At 44.9% G+C, this 24,714-nt stretch overlaps 1 protein-coding gene across 2 annotated transcripts in view; it reads left to right on the top strand.

Moving 5' to 3' along the window:
• The window catches only part of ltbp4 (latent transforming growth factor beta binding protein 4), a 50,821-nt gene that overhangs the window by 10,568 nt on the left and 15,539 nt on the right, over nucleotides 1-24,714 (top strand). Inside the window, exons 5-25 of one of the 2 annotated variants that reach the window (XM_023961384.2) lie at nucleotides 2,214-2,399; nucleotides 9,691-9,945; nucleotides 10,507-10,583; nucleotides 12,404-12,607; nucleotides 13,018-13,120; nucleotides 14,964-15,023; nucleotides 15,594-15,716; nucleotides 17,949-18,125; nucleotides 18,350-18,448; nucleotides 18,618-18,908; nucleotides 19,080-19,199; nucleotides 19,572-19,703; nucleotides 20,564-20,677; nucleotides 20,754-20,873; nucleotides 21,648-21,761; nucleotides 21,827-21,946; nucleotides 22,021-22,146; nucleotides 22,240-22,365; nucleotides 23,385-23,507; nucleotides 24,012-24,143; nucleotides 24,265-24,408. In XM_023961384.2, coding sequence (XP_023817152.1) covers nucleotides 2,214-2,399; nucleotides 9,691-9,945; nucleotides 10,507-10,583; nucleotides 12,404-12,607; nucleotides 13,018-13,120; nucleotides 14,964-15,023; nucleotides 15,594-15,716; nucleotides 17,949-18,125; nucleotides 18,350-18,448; nucleotides 18,618-18,908; nucleotides 19,080-19,199; nucleotides 19,572-19,703; nucleotides 20,564-20,677; nucleotides 20,754-20,873; nucleotides 21,648-21,761; nucleotides 21,827-21,946; nucleotides 22,021-22,146; nucleotides 22,240-22,365; nucleotides 23,385-23,507; nucleotides 24,012-24,143; nucleotides 24,265-24,408 — 2,946 coding nt within the window. The remainder of the gene's footprint in view (nucleotides 1-2,213; nucleotides 2,400-9,690; nucleotides 9,946-10,506; nucleotides 10,584-12,403; nucleotides 12,608-13,017; nucleotides 13,121-14,963; nucleotides 15,024-15,593; nucleotides 15,717-17,948; nucleotides 18,126-18,349; nucleotides 18,449-18,617; nucleotides 18,909-19,079; nucleotides 19,200-19,571; nucleotides 19,704-20,563; nucleotides 20,678-20,753; nucleotides 20,874-21,647; nucleotides 21,762-21,826; nucleotides 21,947-22,020; nucleotides 22,147-22,239; nucleotides 22,366-23,384; nucleotides 23,508-24,011; nucleotides 24,144-24,264; nucleotides 24,409-24,714) is intronic. The other variant, XM_078929798.1, reaches the window with a different exon arrangement.

Genomic DNA, 24,714 nt, shown 5'->3' with positions numbered 1-24,714 from the left:
GTTTGGAGCAGCAGATTTTATTAAAAATAACTGTTGACAAGCAGAATTTGTTATTTTAATGGAATCAACACAGTCTATAGCATCATATATCCATAGGTGAATTAATCTTTTCATTTCGGGGATTATCCTTAGAAGATGGGTCCCTGCAGCGCATTCATCCCGGTGAGGTCGTCTTATATCGTCCTTGAAAGACAGAAGACAAATATAAGACAGCGTCCTTCAGTTCTGAGCAGATGATCAGCAGAGCTTCTCCTCTGGTCTTATGAAGGCCCACGGAGCAGAGGCTGCTTGAAAGGTCTCCCCCCGTGGAGAGGATCCTTCTCCCAAAACATGACAACAATCAACATGAAACAGCAGAACCAGACAGCAGACAACCCTCTGTAGATGCTGCTGTCACCCAAAAGCAGTTTTCTCTCTCTGGTAAACTCAGGAAATGTTTGCTTGTGCTGCGCTGAGGCTCCACCCTGACCGCCGTCTTCGTGGAGGTCAGGGGTCAGGTGTGCTTCTTCGGGATTCCTGTGATGTCAGTAAAACAGCCTTTTATCAGGATCTGAGTGCCTGACGTCCACAGCAGAGCACACAGATTGTTCATTTAAGAGGAATAATGTGAGCGAGGCTGAGGAGAGTCTGTGAGCTCACGGTTTCTGCTGGAATGTGTTTTCCGTGGCGGGTTCATGGAACCGCCAGGCTGCTTTCACTGCCGGCTCCAGATAAGCGTTAACGCAGCGGCCTGATGGCGGCGATTAGACCCACAAACACTTCCTGTTATTGTTCAGCTGTGAGAACAAATGACCTCAGGAACCTTCAAGAGACTGAAAGGAGAGGAACCTGACAGGTTCTGAAGCGTCCCTGCTGCACAGGGGGTCAGAAACTAGTTTCACCGGCACATGAGAAACAAGGGTTCGATTCCCGGGGGTGTGCGATGAGCTTCATCAATCCCTTAGTGCTGCTTAGCTAACTATGTAGCCACGAGGGGGCCGAGTCTGGGTCCCAAAAAGTCTCTGCCAAACTTCAGTTGAGTGAATGGTTACATCAGACATGCATAGAATATAATGTGAAAGACATGTGGCGCAGAGGAAACATCAAGATTAAGCACAGGGGTCCGAGGACAGAGCCCTGAGGGACTCCATTATTTTATTTCCAACAGGTTTGCTAAACCCCACGAGGAAAATATGTGAAGAGCGAAGTCTTTGGCCGAATCCAGATTCCCCCCCTACCCCTCTGGCTCCTCCCCATTGCTCCAATTGTAGCAGTATTTGGAGCTGTGCTCGGGTTCGAACAGGGACTGAAACTGATGTTGTTATGTATTTTCCAAGCGCTGGCAGCTACACGCTAACGTAGCGGGAGTAATGTCTGGATCTGAAGACACTACTTTTCCATAACCCTCCGCTTGGAGGGCTAAATGTAGAGGTAGGGAGAGGCCGGAGGGGTAGGGAATGAATTTAAATTCGGCCTTTGAATGACTTGGAGATTTTCTAATATTTCAAAAACCATAAAAGGGAGGAACAGCAAAGGTTCTAGCAGGGATCTCCTGGAGGAGCTGAACGTTTTGCAACAGCAGATTTGGAAAACATTCCTCAGATTAAACACATTAGGTGTTTGGAGGAGTGTGAGCTCATGAGGCGATGTTTCTCCAGCGTCTTGTTTACGATGACCACATTAACCTGTCGCGCTGCACGCTGGGGCCCATGCCGCCTTGACAGAGCGTCACAGGTTCCTGACAGGGTTTGAGGTTTGCCATGTTCGCTCGTTCTGTAGTCCGTCAGGAGAAAACAAGCCGCTGAAACCCAAAACCTGCCTTGCATCATCACTCTGACGTCCCGTGAATGTCCATGCAGAGCTGCAGGGCCTCAGAGCAGGAACCAGAGACTTGCACGGAGAATGATGGACCCGATCCCTGCCAAACATTTAGTTTGGAGGGGAGCCCGGTTCTGCACACTGCTTCCAATTATCTCTCCAGCTCTCTCTGGCTCTGGAGAGTTCAGAGAAAAGCGACCCGGCTGGGAGGGGAGGGGGAGGGAGGGGGAAGTCGCTTTCTCCCACCCTTTTTCCTGCATGCTTGTTTTCACTGCAGCACAGAGCTCAGAAAGCAGAGCGGTTGGGAGTTTCTCTGCCATGTAGTGAACCTCGACCGACTGCCGCTCTCAACATGCTGCCGCTCTGCTGCTTTTTGTCCCTCGTCATCTTCATCCTGCCTGCTGATGGACAAACAGGAGGGGGGAGAGGACGGGACCGGATCCGGGTCATGTTCACGCCGACCATCTGCAAGGTGCGCTGCAGCCAGGACAGATGTGTCAACCACTGCGAGAGGGGCAACGCCACCACTGTGTACAGCAGCAGCAGCGGCGAAGGGGGAGCGGGCGTGAGGGACGGCTCTCATGGACCGGGATTCAGAGTCTGTAAGTTCAGCTTTGGAGGAAACTCGCCACAGAAACAAAACATGTCAGAGGTTCCAACTCAGCTAGAGTCCAGCTTTAGTGAGGAGTCACCGGGCTGCAGCACCATCTGTGGCCAGCAGGACGCCACGAAAAATGAAGATCTTTTTCATAATGTTGATCCTCCAACAGTTTTATGTAAAGTTTCAGCACTTCTGAAAACTTTAACAGCTGCTTGTTTCAAGAAAAAACTTGTTTGATGTGAAGTAGCTACATTGTGATGCCGTCAAGTCCGCAAGAACATCTAGAACCGGATTCCTGGTGGTCAAATATCCAACCTTTGAAATTTAGCTCAAATTTGTATTCAAGACTTTATCTAATCAATGAGACAAAAAGTAACAAAGTCTTTCAAAGACAGCCGGACCAGCTGGGATCATGAACACATCCATAATGAAGCATACACGTATTGTGTTTTGATATTTGTTCAACCTACAGACAAATTTAAACACAAGGGTTCACAGTCATCGTCAGTCTCGTACTGGTTTCCTGAACCTTCAGTCAGTCCAGAAACGATCACAGAACATGTCCGCCTCTGAGAACAGAACCAAAAATTTAGAGCTTGAGTGCCAGCTCTGCCTGTGAGTCTCATCTATTTGATGATCGTTGACTTTTATGACCCAACAACAGTCTAAAAACCCACATTCCTGCAGATCGTGTGTCAGAACAAAATGAAGAAACTGCTGCAGACCAGCAGCTTTTGGAGAAAAACCACTGAGTCGTCTGCAAACATCACTGTATCAGATGTAACAAATCAGATGTTCAATGTACCGAACCCATCGTGCATATAAAAAAACCTCGACTGTAAAAGAGAACCGGACTGAGTGGACCCTCCCTCTCAGTGTTCCAAAGAGGAACTCCCTGCTGGTTCTGAGAAGCCAAAATCCCATAGACTACAATAGAGAAATAAACAGCTGTTACTCAGTCATTCTATTGGTCAGAATAAACATTCTTGCTCTGATACCTTCTTTTCCCATGTTCTTGATAATTTTTATTTTTCATGATATATTTTTTTCTGTAGTTCATTTTATTCAAGTCATAAACTGACCAGTCAGATGCCTCAATTAAAAGTAGGTGGAGCCTGCTGGCCCCCACACCCAACATTCAAAAATAGAAAATTAATACATTCCGTGTAGCCCGCTTTCAAGTGGTAGGGGCGTGGCCTTCCAACAAGCTTGATCCTGACTGGTGAGAGCGGTTGCCATAGAAACGATGACTCAGATCCACCTGGACCAACCACTCCTTACCAACAATTTCTGGTTGTTTTGTTTCCCAAGATTTTAGTGATGGTTCTGTTTTGGATATTTTAAGTTTAAACCCAGTTGTGCTCTGTAGTGAAGGAGTTGCGAAAAATTCAGCGGTGAAATAAAGTGAAGATGAATTTCTCTAAGCAGAAGCATAAAAAAACTCCTTTTTGATACCGTAACAGCAATTCACGTTACACTGAACTTCAAAACTGTATCTCTGTTGTCCAGATGATCCTCTTGTTTGTCTGATTTCCGTACAGTTCCAGTTATTGAATTATATATTTATGGGTTTGAGTCTCTTCCTTGTCCTGTTGGTATTTTGTCTGAGACATCCTCTCAGAACAGGGATGTGCAACTGCAGAACCACTGTTCCACTTCCAGATGTTCCAGCCTAACCTGCTGCTAGTAACCTGGATCAGGTGTGCTATAGTGCTAAGAAACCTTAAGGACTGAAGTTTGAGAACACCGTCTTCACATCTGCTTTAGTCCTGCCGGTCTCCACAGAGGTTTAGCTTTGTCTTCTGTAGAATTTGGGTCCATCCAGAGGAGGAGAACTTACTGAGAGCTCTGTGTCTGAGCAGATTCAGAGAAAACAACCCAGCTGAAAGGTTTTAGGGGGCGACACACAATCAACTGCTAAATATCTGACACTAATGTTGAGCAGATGCTCCACCACCTCAACCAAGTCTGCCCAGGATTACTGGGCTCTCTGCCCCCGAGTCCAGCCACAGTTCTGGGGGGGCTTTCTTCAGACGTTTGATTTTCTCATGGCTGTGAGACCCTCGAGTGTAAACGGGTAACTCAAGGCTTTGCTTTGGTGAGAAGGTCAGGCTTCTTCTGGGGTTTCATGGGGCAGGAACCGCTCCTTTACGATATGATGGACCAGCTGGTTTTGGCAATTCATTTGTCTCTGGACTTTAAAGGTTTTCAGGATTAGTTTGACCAGACGAAGGTGTCGAAGATGAACCACAGTTCTGCCTGTTGTAGTGGTGCCCAGAGAAAAAGATTTATCAATGGGAAGTCAGTTTGTTGTTTACTGGACTGGTGAAAACTAAAACCTTCTCTAAAGAGGCTTTTCAAATTAAGGGCAGGAACTTATATTTTTAAACAGAACGTTGGTTCTTGAAGGAGCTTAATCTGAACCAGCAGGTCACAATCTGAACCAGCAGGTCACAATCTGAACCAGCAGGTAACAGGACACAAGCTGTCATGCATGTGAGTCATGTGACCTGCAGCCCGTTGATGGTCTCAAACCTCTAAACCTGTGCCAGTGAATATCTCTGTTTTTCTCAAGTGATCCCAGATCAGCGTGAGGTAAATCATCTGCGCTGGCAGCAGGTCAGAGCTGCCAGAGATTCACAGAGGACTCTCAGGTCATGAAGGCTGAATGTTATGGGCTTTGGTGGAAAGCAGATGATTCAAACCGAGACTTTATGAAGCCACTGAAAATGATGGGGAAGTAAACACTGCTGAACAGTCTGTTGTCATTTTCCGCCCTTTTACATAAGAGGGTGGAGGCTGTTTTCTTGTAATGCTGATTGTGGACACTCCAAATCAAAAAATGAACATGGAGACGAACTTCTCATCACCCAAACATTTGGACAAACAGCAGAAAACTTTGCTTGATCACCATCCAAAACGAGGTTCCAGCCTCTTTGCTCTTCTTTGGATTTTAGTTCTTCTCGGCTTGAATGTTTGAACTGATCCTTAATCTTCCTGTTGAAGAGATGTTTCTGCGTTGACCAGAGAAGAAAGAAGTTAGTTTAGCAGATACCTGTAACCCCCTCCCCAGCAGAAAACAGCGGTTTGTGAAGCCAACATGAAATTGGGAACAAACACACTCTTTGGTTTTCTGTGAAAAACACAAAGAAGTCTTATTCTGTCCAGACCTGAGGTCTAACTCCTCCTGTGGGAGCGACGCTTCTCCTCGTTAGTTGAATGCGAAATCCAAAGTATGGAATCTGAAAATCATGATTTTTGATGATTTTTACTGAATTATAAAGGCTTTTGAACTCTGTGACCGACCGGTGAACCGTCCAGGGTGAAACCCCCTTTCACCCAACAGGAGCTGGGATAGGCCCCAGTAACTCTGCAACGCCAAATGAGATGAGGCAGGTTTGAAAAATGAATGGATGGATGGATTTCCACCAATAAAAACCAATAAGCTTTGGTTTTTACCTTTAATGATGGAGAAGTTTTAGTTGCAGGAGAATTTTTTCTGCATGCATGTAGAAAGTCTCGTTTTGGAATTGTGCGTAGTCAGCTCCTTTAAAAAAAAGCACAAACATGGACATCAAATACCAGATTTCAGGTTTGCTTCACAGCAGACGGAGAAAAGAAACACAGCACATGTGGTTTTCATTCATCATTCACTGAGACCTTCAACACGTTTCTGTCAGTTCAGAGCAGATTTTACTGACCCACATGTTAGAGTCCCGCAATGTTTACTGAAGCGCATGTGGCCCATAACACCAAAAAACAGACACAAACACACGCACACACACACACACACACACACATAAATACATACCCACCCACACGTTTGTACACACACCTGCACATAAAAGATGCCCTCATGTGCACACAAAGGTGTGCACACTTACATACATGCAAACACGTGCACACAAACATCTGCACACGTAAACATGCATACATGCACACACATGCAGACACATCCAAGTTTGCATGTACAAACATGTACAAACACATTGTCACACACATGCACACTTTCACGTGCACACCTACACACATACGTGCACGTGTCAAGGACGTTATGCTGCTGATGTGTGAATGTTTAAACGAGCAGTGAGGTAAGACTGGACTGAAACAGACACAGAGAGAAGAGGCTTATTGTGGAGGATGGGGGAGGGCAGTGACATCATGGGGTTGTGGGTCACCCCCAGCCCAATGACAGCTGTTTTTCCTTCACTTTCACTGCATTACAACAATCTACAGCTACAGAAAAAACAGGAAAATAACTCCTGGATTGTCAAGCATACCTGCAAGCACCAGTCTGAAGCCATTTAAGTCCCATTTGAAGATTGTCGTAAATAATATCTAGGGAAGCTGCGGTTCTAGTGGTTTAACCTGATTTAATCATTTTTAGAAAAACAAAACAGAAATAACTTGTGGAATTAATCTGTAGGTGGCGCTACTGCAGTGCATGAACAAGTTTACCAGCTTCATTCTTTGTTGTGGTTAAAAAAAGGTGTTTTTGTGTTGATACCATTGACTGTATAAGAGAACTGGATTGAGTAGCCCTTTCCTCCCTGGCGTTCCAAACAGGAAGTGTCTGCAAAGTCCCATAGACTTCTACAGAGAAATAAACAGCTGTTACTCAGGGATTCTATTGGTGAGAAGAAGCGTTCTGGATCAGATGCTTTTTTTCATTGTCCTCTTGATAAGCCTCATTTTTTTCATTATAGTTTTTCTTTATTGCAGGTTATTCAAGTAATAAGCTGACCAATCAGATGCCTCAGTGAAAGTATGCTTACTGACCTCCACCTCAAAGTTTGATGAACAGATTCTTCCGAGCCCGTTTTCAGTGGAAGGGGTGTGGATTTCCTACAAGCTCATTCCTGATTAGCTCCAGTAGTTGCCATAGAAACGTTAACTCAGATCAACCACTTCTTAGGCTACGAACCTCATCTGGCCCCAAATGGCAGTGTCCATATTGGGGAAAAATTGTGACTGAATTCTCTTTTTTTCGTTGGAACAGGAAATGAGGCATTTTATTTGGGTGACGTCAAAGTGGCTCAGTCCAGTTCTCTGATATAGTCAATGGTTGACATGTTGCTGTGGGTTCATGTCATTTGGCTCCACCTTTATACTCATACATACTTAGTTCAAGTCATTGGCAGTTCTACACTGACTAACTCCCTGGGCAAGACCCCCCCCCAGCGCCCCTCCAGAGTGCCCCCCCCACACACACGCACACATTGATCACATCGTTTTAGGTTCCCTATTTCTACTTGACCATCTCACCCAAAAATCAACCAAAAATACATACATTTTAAAAACTGGTAGAACAGCTTATAAAACTGTACAAAAAAACTTGTAAGATAAAGTAAATATAAAGTAGGACTATCATATATATAATAGATTGTCCCACCCTCCTACCCCATATATCCATTAATTTAGGAGCACAACTTAACTCATTCCCTCCACTCCTCCCGCTTTTTATCACACAAACCCTTTCCGGCATATTCTCAAAGACAGGAGAGCGCGCAGCGGGGGGGGGGGGGGGGGGGGGGGGGGGGGGCACCAATTTGCAGGTTTTAGGCCGTTCCAAACACCATAATTTAACAGATAATAGAAAACCATAGTGGCAAAGATTTTTTCCCCCCAAGCGCTTAGCTGGCATCCCCTTGGAAATGCCGCCCTGGGCAGCCGCCCGTACTGCCCACCGTGACTCAGGAAGTTTGCAGATTCCTTTCATTTGTTGATTTTCTAGCAGAAATCTGGTCATTTGAACTGGAATATTTTGTTTTCATGCAGCTTGCATTATTTGGCCTGTAGAGGGCAGCAAACACAACTAAATGGTAGAATGAGGAAGTTATTGTAAACTGATGATTTTCATCCAAATTATCTTTTTGAGGTGAGATGATGGTCAAGTGATAAGACCAGAGGTCATCACTGTAAATATCAAAAACGTATAAAAGAAGTAAATTCATGTTTGTTAGAAGGACTTCCTGTGCTGAATCCAGATAATGCACAGCTTTGAGACATTTTGTTGGTTCCCACCAACAAAAAATGAAATGTGATTGGTTAAATGACTTTCCTCATTCCAAATCTTTATCACTGACAGGTATCTGAGGCCTTCAGCATTGGTAATAAAAACCTAAAGAACTAAGATTTTGCCTAATCTCAGGGGCATTCCTCTATTAGACCGTAGGTACTGAGTCCTAGTTCTTTTGTAAAGATTGTTGCCCTTCAGATGAACCAGGTCATCAGCTACAGGACTTACTGGAAAACAATCTCTCTCCAGGACGGATTTTGGGTAGTCTTGTCCAATCTAAAGGCTTTAAGGCTCCAAACCTCCTTAATCCTGGAGTAACTCAAGGTTTGCCAATAGTTCTTTTCTCCTCTGAGTTTGATTCCTTTTCTGATTATTTTATGATTTTGTACTAAACTCATGGAAATTGACTTTTAAAAGGTCTGATAATGTGTTGGTATAAAACTCCAGAATGTTTTTGGTGCTGGAGGTGAAAGCAGAGCCTCCATCCCACACATTTCTCACGTTTCAGCTTTTCTCCGTGTTTATCTTTATCAGTGGTTGTTTATGGAAGATCACTCATCTTTTAAAATTCCTTTTACCTTGGAAACCCCCACCCAAACTCTGCGAGTGTTTACGCTTGTGCTGAAGAGGTCCATCTGCTGAGCGACGCCCGCAGAGATAACCATATTACCATTTACAGCAGAACTGCAGCAACATGTGGGCGTGCAGACAGAAGACAGCTGAAGACAAGAGGGTTCAGGACATGCTCACATGGAGCTGAAGGTGGAAGGAAAAATACCAAAACACTGGACGATCAAAAAGGCCTCATTGGGGTCTTGAAATGTCTATAAAGAGAATGAGCTGTAATGGTCTTCAAAAAGCCCAAACTTCTTTCACTTCTTGAATTAAAATGTTTAGAAAAGTTTTCTTGTCTAAAATTAACATTTTATTTAGGAAGGACAAGGATTTAAGTTTATGAACTGACCATCATTTATTACTTTCTAAATTAAAAAAAAAATCAGTTCTGCATTTTATCAGGTTTTAAATGCATGACAGTATCATCTGCATATTAAAAGATCAATATAATTCCTGATAATTTTTCCTAAAAGTGTTTTAGATCGGAGTTAATTTCTTGTTTCTTCCCTTGTTTTATCTTCTTGTTGTTATTGAGCTTCATTTGCTGTGTTCAGTTACAACCATGAATCACCTGATGTGGTAGATCTCGGGGGCCAGGGTGGAGCGGCGAATGCTTTCCACATCCTGAACTGTCTGCGTGTCCTTCCCTCTCCTCCAGTTCTGTGTCCTCTACTCTGCAAGAATGGAGGGGTCTGTATACAGCAGGATCGCTGCCTCTGTCCGGCAAATTTCACTGGAAAGTTCTGCCACATACCCGTCACGCCAGAGGCCCACTTTACGGCAGGCAGGACCTCCTCCATAAACGAGATCATCAAGCCCGCCTTGTTGTCTGCTGCAACGACCAATCAGGACCTGACTCACTCTGAGTTTCTGCTGCCGCTTGGACAAAACCAGGAGGCCCAGCGGCCCGGCGGTGAGTCTCATCCCTGATCAGTTTATTAAAAGCTTCCCATTATTTTGTCAGTTTTCTGTTTTTTTGACAGTTGAAACAAAATGTCTCATTCTGTAAATATAGCTCTTATTTTATGTGTCTAACATTTGTGACTTTTTAGGTATCTGTAATTATCTGAAGTTTATTTCTTGGGTTTAACTTTTTTACCTCATTATCATCACATTACATATGTTCTCCCCCAAAGCAAATCACAGAATTCTTCTACCCTTTATGAAAATATGGAACTGGGTGTCAAATGGCACAACTGCTGCTCAGGCTGGGATTTGAACCATAGACCTACCAACAGAGATCACTTTTAAAAGAGCTCAGAGACACACAGAGGTTTTTACAGGAACAGCACCTAAATGTTTGTCGTCTGTTCAGACCATTTGCAGCGTCTTCTTCTGGGTTGTTTTTAATCCTTTTACACTTTACAACTGTAACTTTTTGTTATTCAGTGTATAAATAGTTTATAAACTTCATAGTTAATGTTGGAAACCCTATTTTAAACAATATTTTCTTATTTCAACCGTCTCTGCTCAGTCCCCGCCTCCTCCATGGTGAAAGTCAGAGTGCAGCACCCACCTGAGGCCAGCGTGAAGGTTCACCAGGTGGTAAAGGTAAGAGCACTCCGTGGATTGGCTAAAGAATAGTCACATGTTCTGTGGTCACATTTTTGGAAAATAAAGTTGTCAATTCCAGCCAGAGTTCCATCTCATCTCTCTGTTCAGTCAAATCATCTTTTTCCTGTCTGGGACAATTTTTGTCAGGTTTAGGATATAGAAATCCCAGGAACGACAGGCTCAAGCAAAAAGGTTTATATTTGGGGCTCAGATCAGGATCATTCAGCATCTGGAAGCAACAGAGTCAGGCCCACAGGTGGAGCAGCAACCTCTATGTGAGAAAGAAGACGTGTGACTTTGACCAAGCACTTAGTGAAGACACTTACTTTCTTGTGGGGGGTAATGATCGTGGAGGCAGCAGTAAAAGGTGAGGGACGGTGAAGGATTACTAGAGGCCAGACCACAGACAGTGGGGCAGAAATTTCCTTTGTTTCCATCACTCCTTTCCACCTTGGAAATCCACAGGCAAATATAGGATCCACAATCCCCCCCCCCCCCCCCCCCCCCCCCCCCCAAAAAAAAATATACTCCAGGGAAAGGTAAACAGGTCAGCACCGGAGGGAAGAATCTCTGTGGAGGGACATAACAAGCAGGTCAGACTCAGAGCAATGGGCAGGACCTCAACGTCTCAGCAACAAGGTAGAGGTGGAGACGATCCAACTCCAACTGAAGGCCTGTAGCTTCTCAAGAAGGGAGGCAACCAAGTGGAGTCAATCGGCCGAGGCTCCAATCGGCCGAGGCTCCAATCGGCCGAGGCTCCAATCGGCCGAGGCTCCAATCGGCCGAGGCTCCAATAGGCCGAGGCTCCAATCGGCCGAGGCTCCACTAAGCTGAAAATCAGCTGTGTCCAAATCCCATCACTATAAAGTGCACTATATAGTGCGTTTGCCATTTTGTAGTGCTGTCCGGATTCACAATTCCAAAATCCTGTACCCTGGAAATTTCCCAGAAATCTCTGGAAAAAACCCGTTTGTCTCAATGCTCACTAGATTGGTGAATAAAGACCACAATGCATTGCCTTTGAACAATTTTGGCAAAAAAAGATATATATTTAACTGTATTTTTTTAAAAGCCATCAACATTTTCATTATCAAAACACAGTGTATTCATAAATAGTTGCATTAAAACGCTCAGTGATGTCATATTTCCCGTTTAAAAAAAAGGAAGAAAAGAAAAAGTGGTGAGCTTAGTTTCCGAATTGCTTTTAAAATACAGAGCACCACATGGTGCCACACTATGTAGTTTTTAGTAGTTAGGGTGGGAATTTGGACACAGCCTAAGATACATGACAATTTTTGTGTTAATGGGATGAAGTTAGCTCTGTTCTTGCATGTGAATGGCCAAAAGCTTCAGTGATGCATTAAGGGAAATGTACAGATTCCTCAAAGTGTCCTTTTTCCAAATCAGCCAATAGATGTGTCACTGTAAGCAAACAGGGCTGCCTGTTCCTGTTGAAGGAGATCTGTACGCATGAATCTGACAAATGAAGACCCAATCCTGTCAGTTCAAAGAGTCACTCTGATGAATAAAAATGTTTTTAACATGTTCTTGTGGCATTTTTCTGATTCAGGTTCATGCTCAGAGCAGGAATTAAACCAGCAACTTTATGATAAAATGTAGTTGGGATAATGTGACCTCACTGAATGATCTGGATCAAAGTGGAAAGTTACAGACTTGATTTATTTGGGATGAATAACAGCAGAACAGACATTTATTGTTTTTTTCTCTTCTTCCTGCACGTTTGTGTTGAGCAGACCATCTCCTGCTTTCTGGAAGTTGTCACTTGCATTTCTCAGTTTGTTGTCATGTCGATCCAGGTGTCGGGATCCGGTCCCACACAGAGAGCCCTTTCCTCCTTCTCCTCTGGATCAGCGGGCGCCCCGGCACCATCTCCAGACCTGAGCACAGCTCCGCCTTCTACAGGAAGCAGCGGGGTGCAGGCCCAGACAGTGAGGGGGGGCGGTACCTACACCCAGCACTCCGGCTTCAAATACTGTTTCCGAGAAGTCAGAGACGGACAGGTGAGAGGAGCCAGAGAGGAAGAGGAGGGTTGACCAGACGCCTTTACATGCCATTTAAAGTAAAAGCACCTGACAGGTCACTTTGAATTTGGTAAATGGTTAAGGTGAGGCATATGACCGTTGTCTTGAAGTTGAGTCATGGCAAGTGGACTTAAAAGATCCACTCCACTTCAAGACAACGTCACCTGGATGAATGAAACCTTCACCAACACATCTCAGCTTTGGACACCACCGTTTCTGAAACTAAACTTTTACAAAGTCTTTCAAAAACTCTCAGGTGTTGTTGGTATAATGGACTTGAATTACAATTCTCACTAAAGTAGAAATGAATTGTTTTTGTTGTTGTTATTAATGGTTTGTTTTCGCGTGTTACATTTTGGTGACATTTGTGTGTTTCTGCGTGAGAGCAGTGCAGTTCCCCACTTCCTGGCCTGAGAAGCAGGGACGTGTGCTGCTCTGGGATGGGGAAGGCGTGGGGCCTCACGGACTGCGTCCTCTGCCCAAAGAACGCAGGTACAAACTCTTGTGTGACCTGGAACACTTCGAGAACTCCTGAAAATGATAAAATCTTGACTGATTAGAGGTTCTGCTTGCACAATTTGTATACTTGACCTCATATCACACATTTTAATTTCTACATAATTAAAGCACAATAACTACAAAGTGCAGAAAATTACAACAGTATTTGTTCAATTACAATAAATGTTAATGCTTTTTGTTCAAAATTTCAAATATTAAGTTTTTTTAACAATAATAATTTGTTTTTGATAATTTATCATTGCAATTTTAGAAATGCACACATTTTGTCTTAAATATCACCATTATTATCTATTTTAATTTAAATAAACCCCAAAACACCAAAGACAACTGAACGGAGGTCAAAGTCATAATTAAATAATGAAAACATCCGTCATCAGATATGACATCACATCTGTGATGTGCACAGCACTGTTTCCTGTTCTTATAACTGGATATTTTGTAAAGCTGTCAGGAGAGCGAGTCCCCAGAATACACTCAAAGTCACACGGTCCCCACATTTGCAGGTAAACCAACACACGGAAAAAAGATCCACTAAGCTTTCAAATCTGTGGAAATCCTGAAGTCTGAGGAATGAAAAAAAAGCATTTTTACTTGAGTGAGGATAAAATCAAACATGTCATACATGTTACTTTAGGATTACTGATCCTGACTGGAGTCTGGTCAGTTCAGTAAGTAACCACTAGGGGGCTCATTCAACCAGCAAGTTAGCATTAACATACCAACCAGTCTGGTTCTAGGACCTCTTTAAGAACGGCCTCTCAGCATTGTTGTCCAAAGTCAGGGTTCAGGAACTGCTTGAGTCATGTAACCTTACAGCTCACCTGTCTGTCATGCAGTCCATGATCACATAGGAGCTGTCACCCCCCATCTGCATTTAGTATCAAAACTCTTTCTAAGTAGCAAATGAAAATATCAAATATTTGATTTTCAACTACTTTTTATTTTGCTTTTCAATTATTTTATTTTTTTTGCTTTCAAATTTTTTTTGCATCCTAAAACTTTTTTTGTGTTTGCAAAACACATGTTTTTGCATGCGTTGTGTGTCATCCCACTTTTTTCCTATCTTTGATTTTGCTGAGTTAAGTTTCTGTTTAGCGTGACAAAGCTGCCATCAAACAGCAGCTGATTGGTCCAGATTCTAACCAATCATTAGTCGGAGCTCGGACATTTTTTTTCTGCTGCAGACATTTTAAACACGTTATGTCACTACACTGACATAAATAAATACAAAACTTGGTTTGATCTTAGCTGCTTTGCTGCTCCTTTCTGGGTTTTACTCTGAGAGAAACGGGCCAGAATGATTGAAAACGGCAGAATCCCATACGAATAGAACCGACACAAAGTCCAAAGTCCATGTCTGCCTCCAAGCACCGTCAATATGAGACAGAGACACCTGATTGGTTAGAATCTGGACCAATCAGCTGCTGTTTGATGGCAGCTTTGTCACGCTAAACAGAAACTTAACTCAGCAAAATCAAAGACAGGAAAAAACGCATGGGAAAACCTTTTTGGCTGTGGCAATAGTGGGAGTTTGATCATGCTAGGTCGCGCTCAGAGAGGTCAGCAAATTCAAAGATAAGACAAAAGCGAGATTTGACACAACGCACGCGAAAACATACAAAAAACGTTTTTGAAAGCAAAAAAAATTGAAAGCAAAATAAAAAATAATTCAAAAGCAAATATTTAATATTATCATTTGCAACTTAGACAGTTTTGTGTGCAACATAGTGGCAGAAATATCCCTCCATAAAACTGTTGTAGAAACCAGCGCCATCTGACCGAAGACTTGGTTTCCTCTCGTCCCCCTTGTGGTCAGGTCAAAGCAACAGCAGCTGCCCTGCTGGCTTTGGGCGCGTCAACGGAACGCAGTGTGTCGGTAAGTTCTACGTCAGCTTTCCTTCCTATCTGAAGACATGAACTTAAGCGATGTCGTCATAGCAACAGTGATGTCTTTACCCTTCCGGGTCTGATAATGCTCACCAGATTTCTTTGAAACAAATTTTGTAATTAATGTCAGTAACTGATGCAAACGTTACCGATTACCTTTGTAAACACGGCGCTTCTGGGACGAGCTTAGGGACACGTGAGTCCAATGACGCCGTCTTGGTGAGCTCATCCCAGGTGAGACAGAGAAATCTGGAGGTTCTGGACTGAACTGAGTGAAGAACAAACCCGTGGACGGGTTCATCTGCATGTGTGGAAGCACATTGACTTTTTCCACATCCTCTGATGAAGCTGTAACCTCAAAAATGAAACCGCTAACTTCCTGTTTGCCACGTTGATTCAGTATTTTTTTATGTAACTGGATCAGAACTTCAGATGTTTGAAAGTCCAGATCAAACCAGAAATGAGGTGAACTAAAAGACTCAGTTCTGTGTGTACGGTTCTGGTTCTGTGGCTCTCTGAGTCCGATCTACGTTCACTGCTGGTGTGTTGATGTGTGTAGATGTGAATGAGTGCCTCCAGCCGGGGCTGTGTGAGAACGGCATCTGTGTGAACACCAGGGGGAGCTATAGCTGTGTGTGTAGAGTGGGGTTCATCCTGGACGCTACTCACGGAGTCTGCATTTGTAAGTAACGCCAACACGTCGCACGCATGCTGGAGGAATGCCAGGAGGAATAAGAGACACCTGTCAGGGCTTCAGGAACCCGTCTGAAGCTGCTGTGATGGTCCAACCCGTGAAGGGTCTGTCCAAGCTGTCAGCGGTCACGCAGGAGCCTCCTAACCGGTACATGAAAGCAGTAAAGTCTATTTCCACCGCTCTCACTTTTGTGGACAAAGTTCAGATGTTCTTCAACCTTCTGTAGGTTGTCCTCATTTTTGTCTAAAAACCAGACGATGTTGAGAAAAATGTGCTCAGTTCTTTCATCAAAATAGAAAAAAGGAAACATTCTTAATTCTAGCCAATCATTTTACCTTTCCAGCAGTAGCGAATGGGCTCATATCAGAATGGGTGTGGTTGTAAGGGTGGGCGGAGCTTCAGTCAAAATTTTGTCTGAACTTCACTTATCTGGTTCAAGCACCAGATAAAATCCAAATAATCAGCACTAATCCCTGGTGATACATGCTGTACTTTTACATGATAAACTGAAAAAGTGAAAGTATTGTGTTTATTTGGTGCTACAGCTGTACAACTTTGAGCATTATTGTCAAAAAAGTTTTATTTCTGTCGTGTTTTCCTCCCTGCAAAAGCTGAGTTTTGCAGGTAAAAGAGGAGAAAACGAAGAAGAACACACTTCACTCGAAAAACTTCCCATCAAACCCTCTGACCAATCGTCCTGCTGCTTGGTCATCAGGCATTCTGGGTAGTGTAGTCATATGCCATTACATGGCTTGTTTTACTTAGTGCACTCTGTAATCCAATGTCCCTGAAATATATATAAATAAAGGTACTAAAGCTAAAAAGTGTAAACTAAAGATTCAATAAAAATAAAATGACAGTTTCTGAATCTTCTTTGAAAAATCGAATTAGAATCAGAAATAAACTTTTAGTTTGCAAAAAAGGAAATGAGGAAAACTCTGAGCCCCTCTGAGCTTGGATGTAAAGAGCTTCAATAACCTTAATAGGTGCCGTGAACATCAACCTTCACGCATGTTTCCCTCCATCAAGATGTTGGAAAACTGACTTTTATGAGTTGTACCTATCTTCACGGTTTCCCTAAAATCTGGATCCATCAGAGCAAGTTTGAGGTTTTCCTGAAGCCTGACTGGTGTCAGTTATTCACAGCAGCATTCTGTGGACGAGGAAGAGGATGCTGTCGTCTAATCTGCTTCACCCGGTTCAGTAACGCTACGTCGGGTTTTCTTCTTCCGGTCTGCGGCTGAAGCTTGTTACTGAGCTTTTCTCCATTCTTGTCTGCAGCGCCCCCTGCTGGCCCCACCTTCCTCTCCCTTAACCTGCTTCTGCTAGAAATGCAGCCAAACATGGTAGGAAAGGAGACTGAGGGTCTTTCCTGGACTGCAGAACAGCCTGAGATGTCTGTGAGGGGTTGAGGAGCTGGACGTGCTGAGAGAGGATGAGGGTGACAGTCTTCATCAGAGCCAACCAGGGATTTGTTTTAAAAGCTGGAAAACCTGCAGACCATTGATGTTTCTCTGCTGATGCTTGTCTTCAGCGTTCTCCAGCCTGCATCAGCAGACTCCTGATGGGTTCTGTCACTTTTATGGGTTTGGAACATGATTCCCCTGCTCAATAGAACGGTTTCAGATCTTTCAAATAAAAGCTGTGAGAGCTTTAGAAAAGCTTTAGCCAAAGGACCATCCAGACTTTTCATACATCTGCAGACTCGTGGCTCTTTTGCTTGTTCAGTCTTGCAGCTTCTGCGCTGATTAGAAATGAGGACTGTTGGTTTCTTTAGAGGATTTCTGCTCCTGTTAGCTTTAGAAAATGTTTGGCTTCCTGTCAAAACAGCATCTGCAGCTAATATCAGGTTTTTGGGATGAATCTTCCTTCTTTTTATAAATTGTTTTGACCTTCAGATGATTTCAGTCACTGGAAATTTGCTTCAGTCCTCAAACGTGCCGTTTAGGGGGAAAACCCTATTTGAAGCTGCATCGAATCGGGTTTGAGAGCTGGATGGAAACAAACCCTTTGCTTTAAACGGAGTCAGTCATAAATGTACGTAAAATGTTTCTGACCAAGTCCATCACTGTGTTTGCTCTGTCTGTGCTGTTCCTTCAGCTTCCTGCTTCCTGTTGTGTTGATGTTGTCTGAACTCTGCAGCATGTTCTGGTCCTGCATGAAGCGTTTCGTCGTCTCCTGTCCGTCTCCGTCCGTCATAACGTCGTGTTTCCTCCTCAGCCCACAGTGTGATCTCAGAGGAGAAGGGTCAGTGCTACCGGGTTCTGGATCAGGGCCGGGGGCCGTCCTCCTGCTCTTTGCCTATCGCCCGGAACATCACCAAGCAGATCTGCTGCTGCAGTCGGGTCGGCAAAGCCTGGGGCGCAGACTGCCAGAGGTGTCCTCACTTCGGTTCAGGTGGGTGGATTCCATCACCAGCCAGTCAGATGTTTGAGCATGAAAGAGATTCAGGGGTTCTAAGCACAAACGACAAGAGGAAGTTCACTCTTGCAGATGAACTCTGGTGTGATTCTCTTCAGTAAGAACGCAAACGGACTCCCATCCAGACTTTTTTGCTCCACATGCAGTTTTGTCTTCCAGCAAATGGTTTCAGACATTTTTGCTCAAATGTCCGTTTCTAGTGTCCTTTAAGGAGATCTGTCCCGCTGGTCCGGGGTACCACTACTCCGCCTCCACCCTTCAAGTCACCCAGAGAGTCTCAGAGCACCTGGACCCCACAGGTACAGACTCATAACCTGCTTGTTCTTCAGTGTTTGGCCTGAGGTGGACAGAGGAACATCAGGATCTCATGATTTGAATTCACTGGTTGTGATCAGAGTTCTCAGTTGGGTCTTGTCGTGGCTCATACAGACCTAACCCGCTTACTCCCACCTTCGTCCTCGTGTCAAGGTACAGAATCCGGGTCCAGCAGCAGCAGAACCTCCATCTCCCAGCAGAAACCTTCTTCCTCGGGAACGACCTCCTCCAGCTTTTCATCCTTTGGCGCCAGACCCAGTCCACCACATTTGGAGATCCGCCCCCGGCCAGAGCCCCGCCCAACAGCCGGTTCTCCTAGACAGCCTGCTAGTGGTGGAGCCATAGTTCTGCAGGGAAAACCAGCAGTCCAACAGACACAACCTGGTTCTAGTGTGTCACAGTTAGCTCAGGCAAGACCTCAGTCTCCATCTGGAGGAACTCAAGGTAAGTGGATCAGAATTTCTGTTCTGATTTGGAAGCTTTTTTTTAATTCCTCTATGATGTGGTTAAATGATGGATGACAGTGCTAAAGAAGGTGTTCATCAAAACCTTCTGAATCAAACTTCACTGTCCAGACTCTGGTCGCTTAAAGTTTGTTGTTTTGGTTCCCTGCAGGCAGTCAGCCCTCCTTCAGGTCCCAACCCAGTCAGTTCCCATCTGGAGGAGATCTTTTCCCTCCTGCGGTCCTGCCCAAAAACCCTGCAAACCCCACAGCGCGACCCGCCAGAGTCCAGCGTGAGTACCAGCAGATGAACGTGGTGAAGACCAGATCCAGAGGATTCTGGCATCTTCTCTGCAGGAGGTTCTGTTTTAGACTGTATAGACCAGGGGTGGGCAATTCCAGGCCTCGAGGGCCGGTGTGTCTGCATGATTTCCAGATAGTCTTGCCCTACTCATGGCTGATTACCTGGTTCAGGTGTGTCCAGCCAATAATCTTGCCCTACTCATGGCTGATTACCTGGTTCAGGTGTGTCCAGCCAATTAGAACATGCCAGAGCAGGGTATGCTGGAAAACATGCAGGAATGCGGCCCTCAGTGCCCACCTCTGGTATAGACCAATTTCAACCTCTATGCAGACGAGTAACTTATGTGTGTGTGTGTATGCAGCACTCAAAGGTGTCTGTGAGACCAGACCAGGTGTGTGTGGGCGTGGCCACTGTCTGGATCTACCTGGTGGGAAACACTCCTGTTTGTGTGAGTCGGGGTACGAACATGGTCCTCAACGGACGACCTGTCAGGGTGAGGCGACATCAAATTAAACTTCTGTCTCTTATTTTTAGTTGCTGGTTTGTCAGATTTCTCCATTCTTTGGAAATATTTTACTATTTTTTTGTATCTGAAGTGACTATGTGGACTGTGTGGACAGTATCAATTCAATTCTTTTTTATTTTTTATAGCCCAATATCACAACACAGTTGTCTGAACGGGCGTCACGCCAGTAATTGTACAAAAACATAGAATCAGAGTGACTGTGCGGCAGACTGGCCACCTGTCCAGGGTTCCCCCAGCCTTCGCCCACAAGTGACCGGGATAGGCTCATCAACCCGAAATGGAACAAACAAATTAGAAGATGAACAGAGAATCGGTCATAAAATATGAACAATAGGTAATTGCTAAACTAAACTAGACAGACGCTGGGCATCCCTGCCCTTAGAACCTCCTTCTCGTTGAGGAAAAACTCATAAATAAAAACAGATTAGGGAAAAAAAAGAAACCTCAGGGGTGTCCCATGAAAGGGGGGATCCTCCCCCGGGATGGACAGGCGATGTACCACAACTCTTAGAGAGAATTAGCCTATCTAACTCTACAACTACATGTTTAAAGTCCAGCAGACGAGCTTCATCCAAAGGGAAGTTGGAGACGACTGGGGGCGCCGGACGAACCAGAGGAAAGAGTGTGGGAACATGTGGGGAGTATGTAAACGAATGTGTACAGTCTGCAGGTGTGTGCGAAGGTGTGCAGTGTGTTAACAGGTGTGTGTGTCTGTCTGCATACTTGACGGCCGGCCATTAGAGCGGCTGCAGAGGTGGCGTCCACTTCCTGTTTGTGGTTGCTCTCCAGACTCTGGAGGGTTTGTAATGAAGGTGTGTGTTCCTCAGACGTGGACGAGTGTCTGCAGAACCCCTGCAGCAACAGTCGGTGTGAAAACACACCGGGCAGCTACAGATGTGTGTGTCGTCATGGTTACAGGCTCTCTGGCAACACCTGCACAGGTAAGAACTCCGCCTCACTCAATGAAGTGATCTCTTTTACACCGATGGAACCGCTGAGGGGAGCTCGGTGTTTCAGACGTTGACGAGTGTGTGGATCCTCTGCGGTGTCCCGGTCAGGAGTGTGTCAATACCCTGGGCTCGTACCGCTGCACGTCCTGCCAACCCGGCTATGGCCTGCTGAACGGGCTCTGCACAGGTAACACTTACCTGCTGCTCACCTGCTGAATTGACCTGAATTAGCCTTTTTGACATTGCAACAAGTACAAGGACAACAAAATTGCTTGGAAGGGAAAACAGGGAGAAAGAAGACAATGGTGGCCAAACGGGACGGTGCAAAGGAGAGGGGAGGGGCTCTAGGTGAAACCAGAGTCGAGGAAGCCGAGCAAACCAAGGCTGCATCCTCCCAGCCTGGTTAAAATTTCACAGCCTGACGCTCAGCTTGGCAGAATTCTGACCAGATAATAATTCTTGGCACCAGCCGACTTGGTTCCGTCTACCACGAGTAACCACGTGGCAACTGTGGGGAGTCTGGAGACTTTGTGGGACAAAGTAAATTTCTTTGACTTGTCATCTGTTTTCTGAACCAGTTCAAAGACTACGAGCGCTCTCCCCTGATGGGCAAGTAAAGCATCAGATTCTGGCTGACCTTTGACTGTATCTCAGTCTGAACTGCCTGCTGTGTCTCTCCACAAAACTCCAACACTCCAACTTTTTGCAGCTTTATAATTTACCAAAAATATCGTGATCTCAAATGCCAGAAATAGGAATACATGTTGCACAGGGAGATGGGGCAAACACATCAACCTCCATTTGCTCCATGGAACATTGGGGTAACTGGCTGCAAAAGTTTAAATCCAAACCAGAAAGATCAGAGAACTTGTGACCTGGTTCCAGGTTTTTTGTGTGATCTAAGAGTAACTGAAGAAAGATTTTTGAATAAACCAATAAACGCAGGAGCTCCTGTGTACAGACATCGACGAGTGCCGCCAGAGTCCATGCTCCAACGCTCGCTGTGAAAACACTCCTGGAAGCTACCGCTGTGTTTGTCGCCCCGGTTACCGGCTGCAGAACGACACCTGTGCAGGTACGGGTCCCGCGGTCAGAGCTGCCGCTGCTCTTTGCAGGAACTCAACAGAACTGTGTGTCCAGACATGGACGAGTGTGCGGAGCCGTCCCGCTGTAACGGACAGATGTGCGTGAACTCTGCGGGGTCCTACAGGTGTGTGTCGTGTCGCTCCGGATACAAGCTGACCAACAGACAGTGCACAGGTATCACACGCGCACACACGTGCACACACTCACAGACAGTTAGAGGTGTCTGACCCTCTGCTGTCTGTCTGCAGATGTGGATGAGTGTGAAAGCGCAGCAGCGTGTGAGGCAGACCGGCGCTGTGTGAACACAGCGGGCTCCTTCAGGTGTGAATGTCTGCCCGGATACCAAGCCTCCAGCCTTGGGAGGCAGTGCAGAGGTGAGACGGGAGGGCCGGGGGCCGGAGGGCCGGAGGGTCGGGGGCCGGAGGTCCGGGAGCAGTGCTCTGAAACCGTCTCCTGTTTGCTTTCAGACATCAACGAGTGCTTGGAGGGCGACTTCTGTTTCTCTGGGGGGGAGTGTCTGAACACCCCCGGCTCATATATGTGTGTGTGCTCTCAGGGGTTCACACTGAGCAGCAATGGCACCGCCTGCAAGGGTGAGTCCATGAAAACTCATCTCTTCAGTGGAGGAGATTTCTGTCAGGCGCTTTTTTCATTTATTTATTTGTTCCTTTCATGAACATTGATGTTCAAATGTTTACATGTTTCTCTTACATATTGAACATTTTCATGATTGGAAGGGAGCAAAATTTAAGAACACAATTCTTATAATTATCTGCTCCCTTTTAAACATTACATTTACATTTCTCACACCATCACCTGTGCTCAGATTTCACAATGTACAGTTCCACTACACAGTAAATACATTCCATTCATTTAATACATACATTCCAAAAATTCCATTCAACAGTCAAGTTTGTACAATCTAATTTTTTTAGCTTTTTTCATCCGTTTAAATTGGATAATATTTTGACAACTTTTTAACTGATTCTCCTGGGAATTCCACATTTTTACCCCTGCAATAGGCAAACACTTTTGCTTTAATGTTGTTCGAGCAATCTGTTGTTTGAAATCAAATTTTCTCTTATGATTTTCTTCTCCTGTGGTGAAAATAAAAAGCTTTTGTAGGTCTTCTGGTAAATCTCTGTTTCTGGCTTTAAACATAACTAATAAGGTCTGCAATTCAATTAAATTTTTACGTTTTAATAAGTCTGACTTAATAAAAAGTTAATTTGTGTGATCTCTAAAATTAGCTTTGTGAATAATTCGAATGGCTCTCTTCTGTAGTAGAATTGAGGGCATTATTTTAGTTTCATATGTGTTTCCCCACACTTCAATGCAATATGTAAAATTTCATGTTCGTACGTTCCGTTTGATTTCTCCGTTGGACGTGTCTGTCTGAAAATTCTAACTGGAAATCTGACAAATGAAAGTAAAAACCACTGAATCTTCTCCAATGTTTGAATTCCTAAAACTCAGCGTTTGAATCCTCAAATAAAGGAGAAATTTCCAAAGGTTTCTGTCAAACTTTTAAATGCAGAGGAAAGTATTTCACAGCGGTGTGAGATGAGTTTCTGTCTGAGGCAACATCAGTGTCTAATTCATGTGTTTGTAGATGTGGATGAGTGTCTGAAACCAGGAGTGTGTTCAGATGGTCGCTGTGTGAACACAGACGGTTCCTTCCACTGTCGATGTGCAAACGGCTTCGCCTCCAACCCTGAGCGGACGGCCTGCCTCGGTACCGACACCCCCCCTTCCTCAGAACCTGAACTCTCTCTTTAGTCTTTCTGGATCTCTGTGTTGTCTCTGTAGCTTCACTTCTCCACGTAACCCTTGTGCTATCCTATGTACTTTAACGTTGGGAGTTGGGTCATCTAGACCCACTAGACAGTGCACTGAACCTTTTTTCTTCAATGATTTGTGATCTTCACTGGTGTCCATGGATTACATGAAATCTTTCCACCTTTATCCACCTTTGTCATGGTAGGGAGAACACCTCAATGGAAGGGGGGGTCATCTAGGATTGCACAAGGTTAACAGGAGGGATGATGTTGGATCTTTGGTTGATGTGTGACCATGTCCACAGTTATTAAACGTTTGGTTAGTCCCACTTCATCAGACCTTCAGAGACAGTGCGTCATGGTGGATGATGGTTCGACGCCTGTACTGTTCAGAGATGGTGTTGTGTCTGTGACTTGAACATCTATGGATCGTCACGTTTTTTTCCCCCTTTGTGTCTCAGACGTTGATGAGTGCATCTCTTCCAATGGTTCAGTCTGTGGGTCCCAGCGCTGTGAAAACACGATCGGTTCGTACCGCTGCCTCACTTCCTGTGAGGCCGGCTACAGAGTTCAGCCTGACGGCAGCTGTGCGGGTGAGTCTGAACCTGCAGGGACCCACTGCTTAGCCGTGGAGGCGTTGTCCTGACTGTCAGAGCGAAAGGTCCCCCGAGGTCATGTCCCTCTTGACACCTTTTGGTTTGGCCTGTTTCTCAGATGAGGACGAGTGTGCGTCCCAGCCGGGCGTGTGCGGCACGGCGCGTTGTGAGAACCTGAAGGGAGGCTTTGTGTGTAGATGTGACATCACAGGGCAGGTGTTTGAGGCGACGAGCAGAAGATGTGTCAGCGCCGCACCACGCCGTAAGAACACACATCTTCAGTCTGTGGACTTTCACGCCGCATCCATGAAGCAACTAATGATCAACAGAGGACCTTGTGGATCTGTCAGTGACCACCAGGGTGTCTAAAGTAGAGAATGAATGCATGAGATGCAAATATGGTGCATACAATAAAGTGAGAAGTTCTTCTTCCTACTGACAAAACAAAAGTTTACTTATGGCAAACGGTATTAATAAAGTGGTTCTGTAACTGTTGGGGAGCCCCTGTCCTCCTGGATCTAGAAGATGATGTTTCTGTAGATTTTTTAGAACCAATTTATACAAAGAA

This window comes from Oryzias latipes, chromosome 13, assembly GCF_053564925.1.
Source record: "Oryzias latipes strain Hd-rR chromosome 13, Olatipes_Hd-rR_3.1".
Lineage (NCBI taxonomy): Eukaryota > Metazoa > Chordata > Actinopteri > Beloniformes > Adrianichthyidae > Oryzias > Oryzias latipes.
This window is presented reverse-complemented; position numbering and strand designations above follow the sequence as displayed.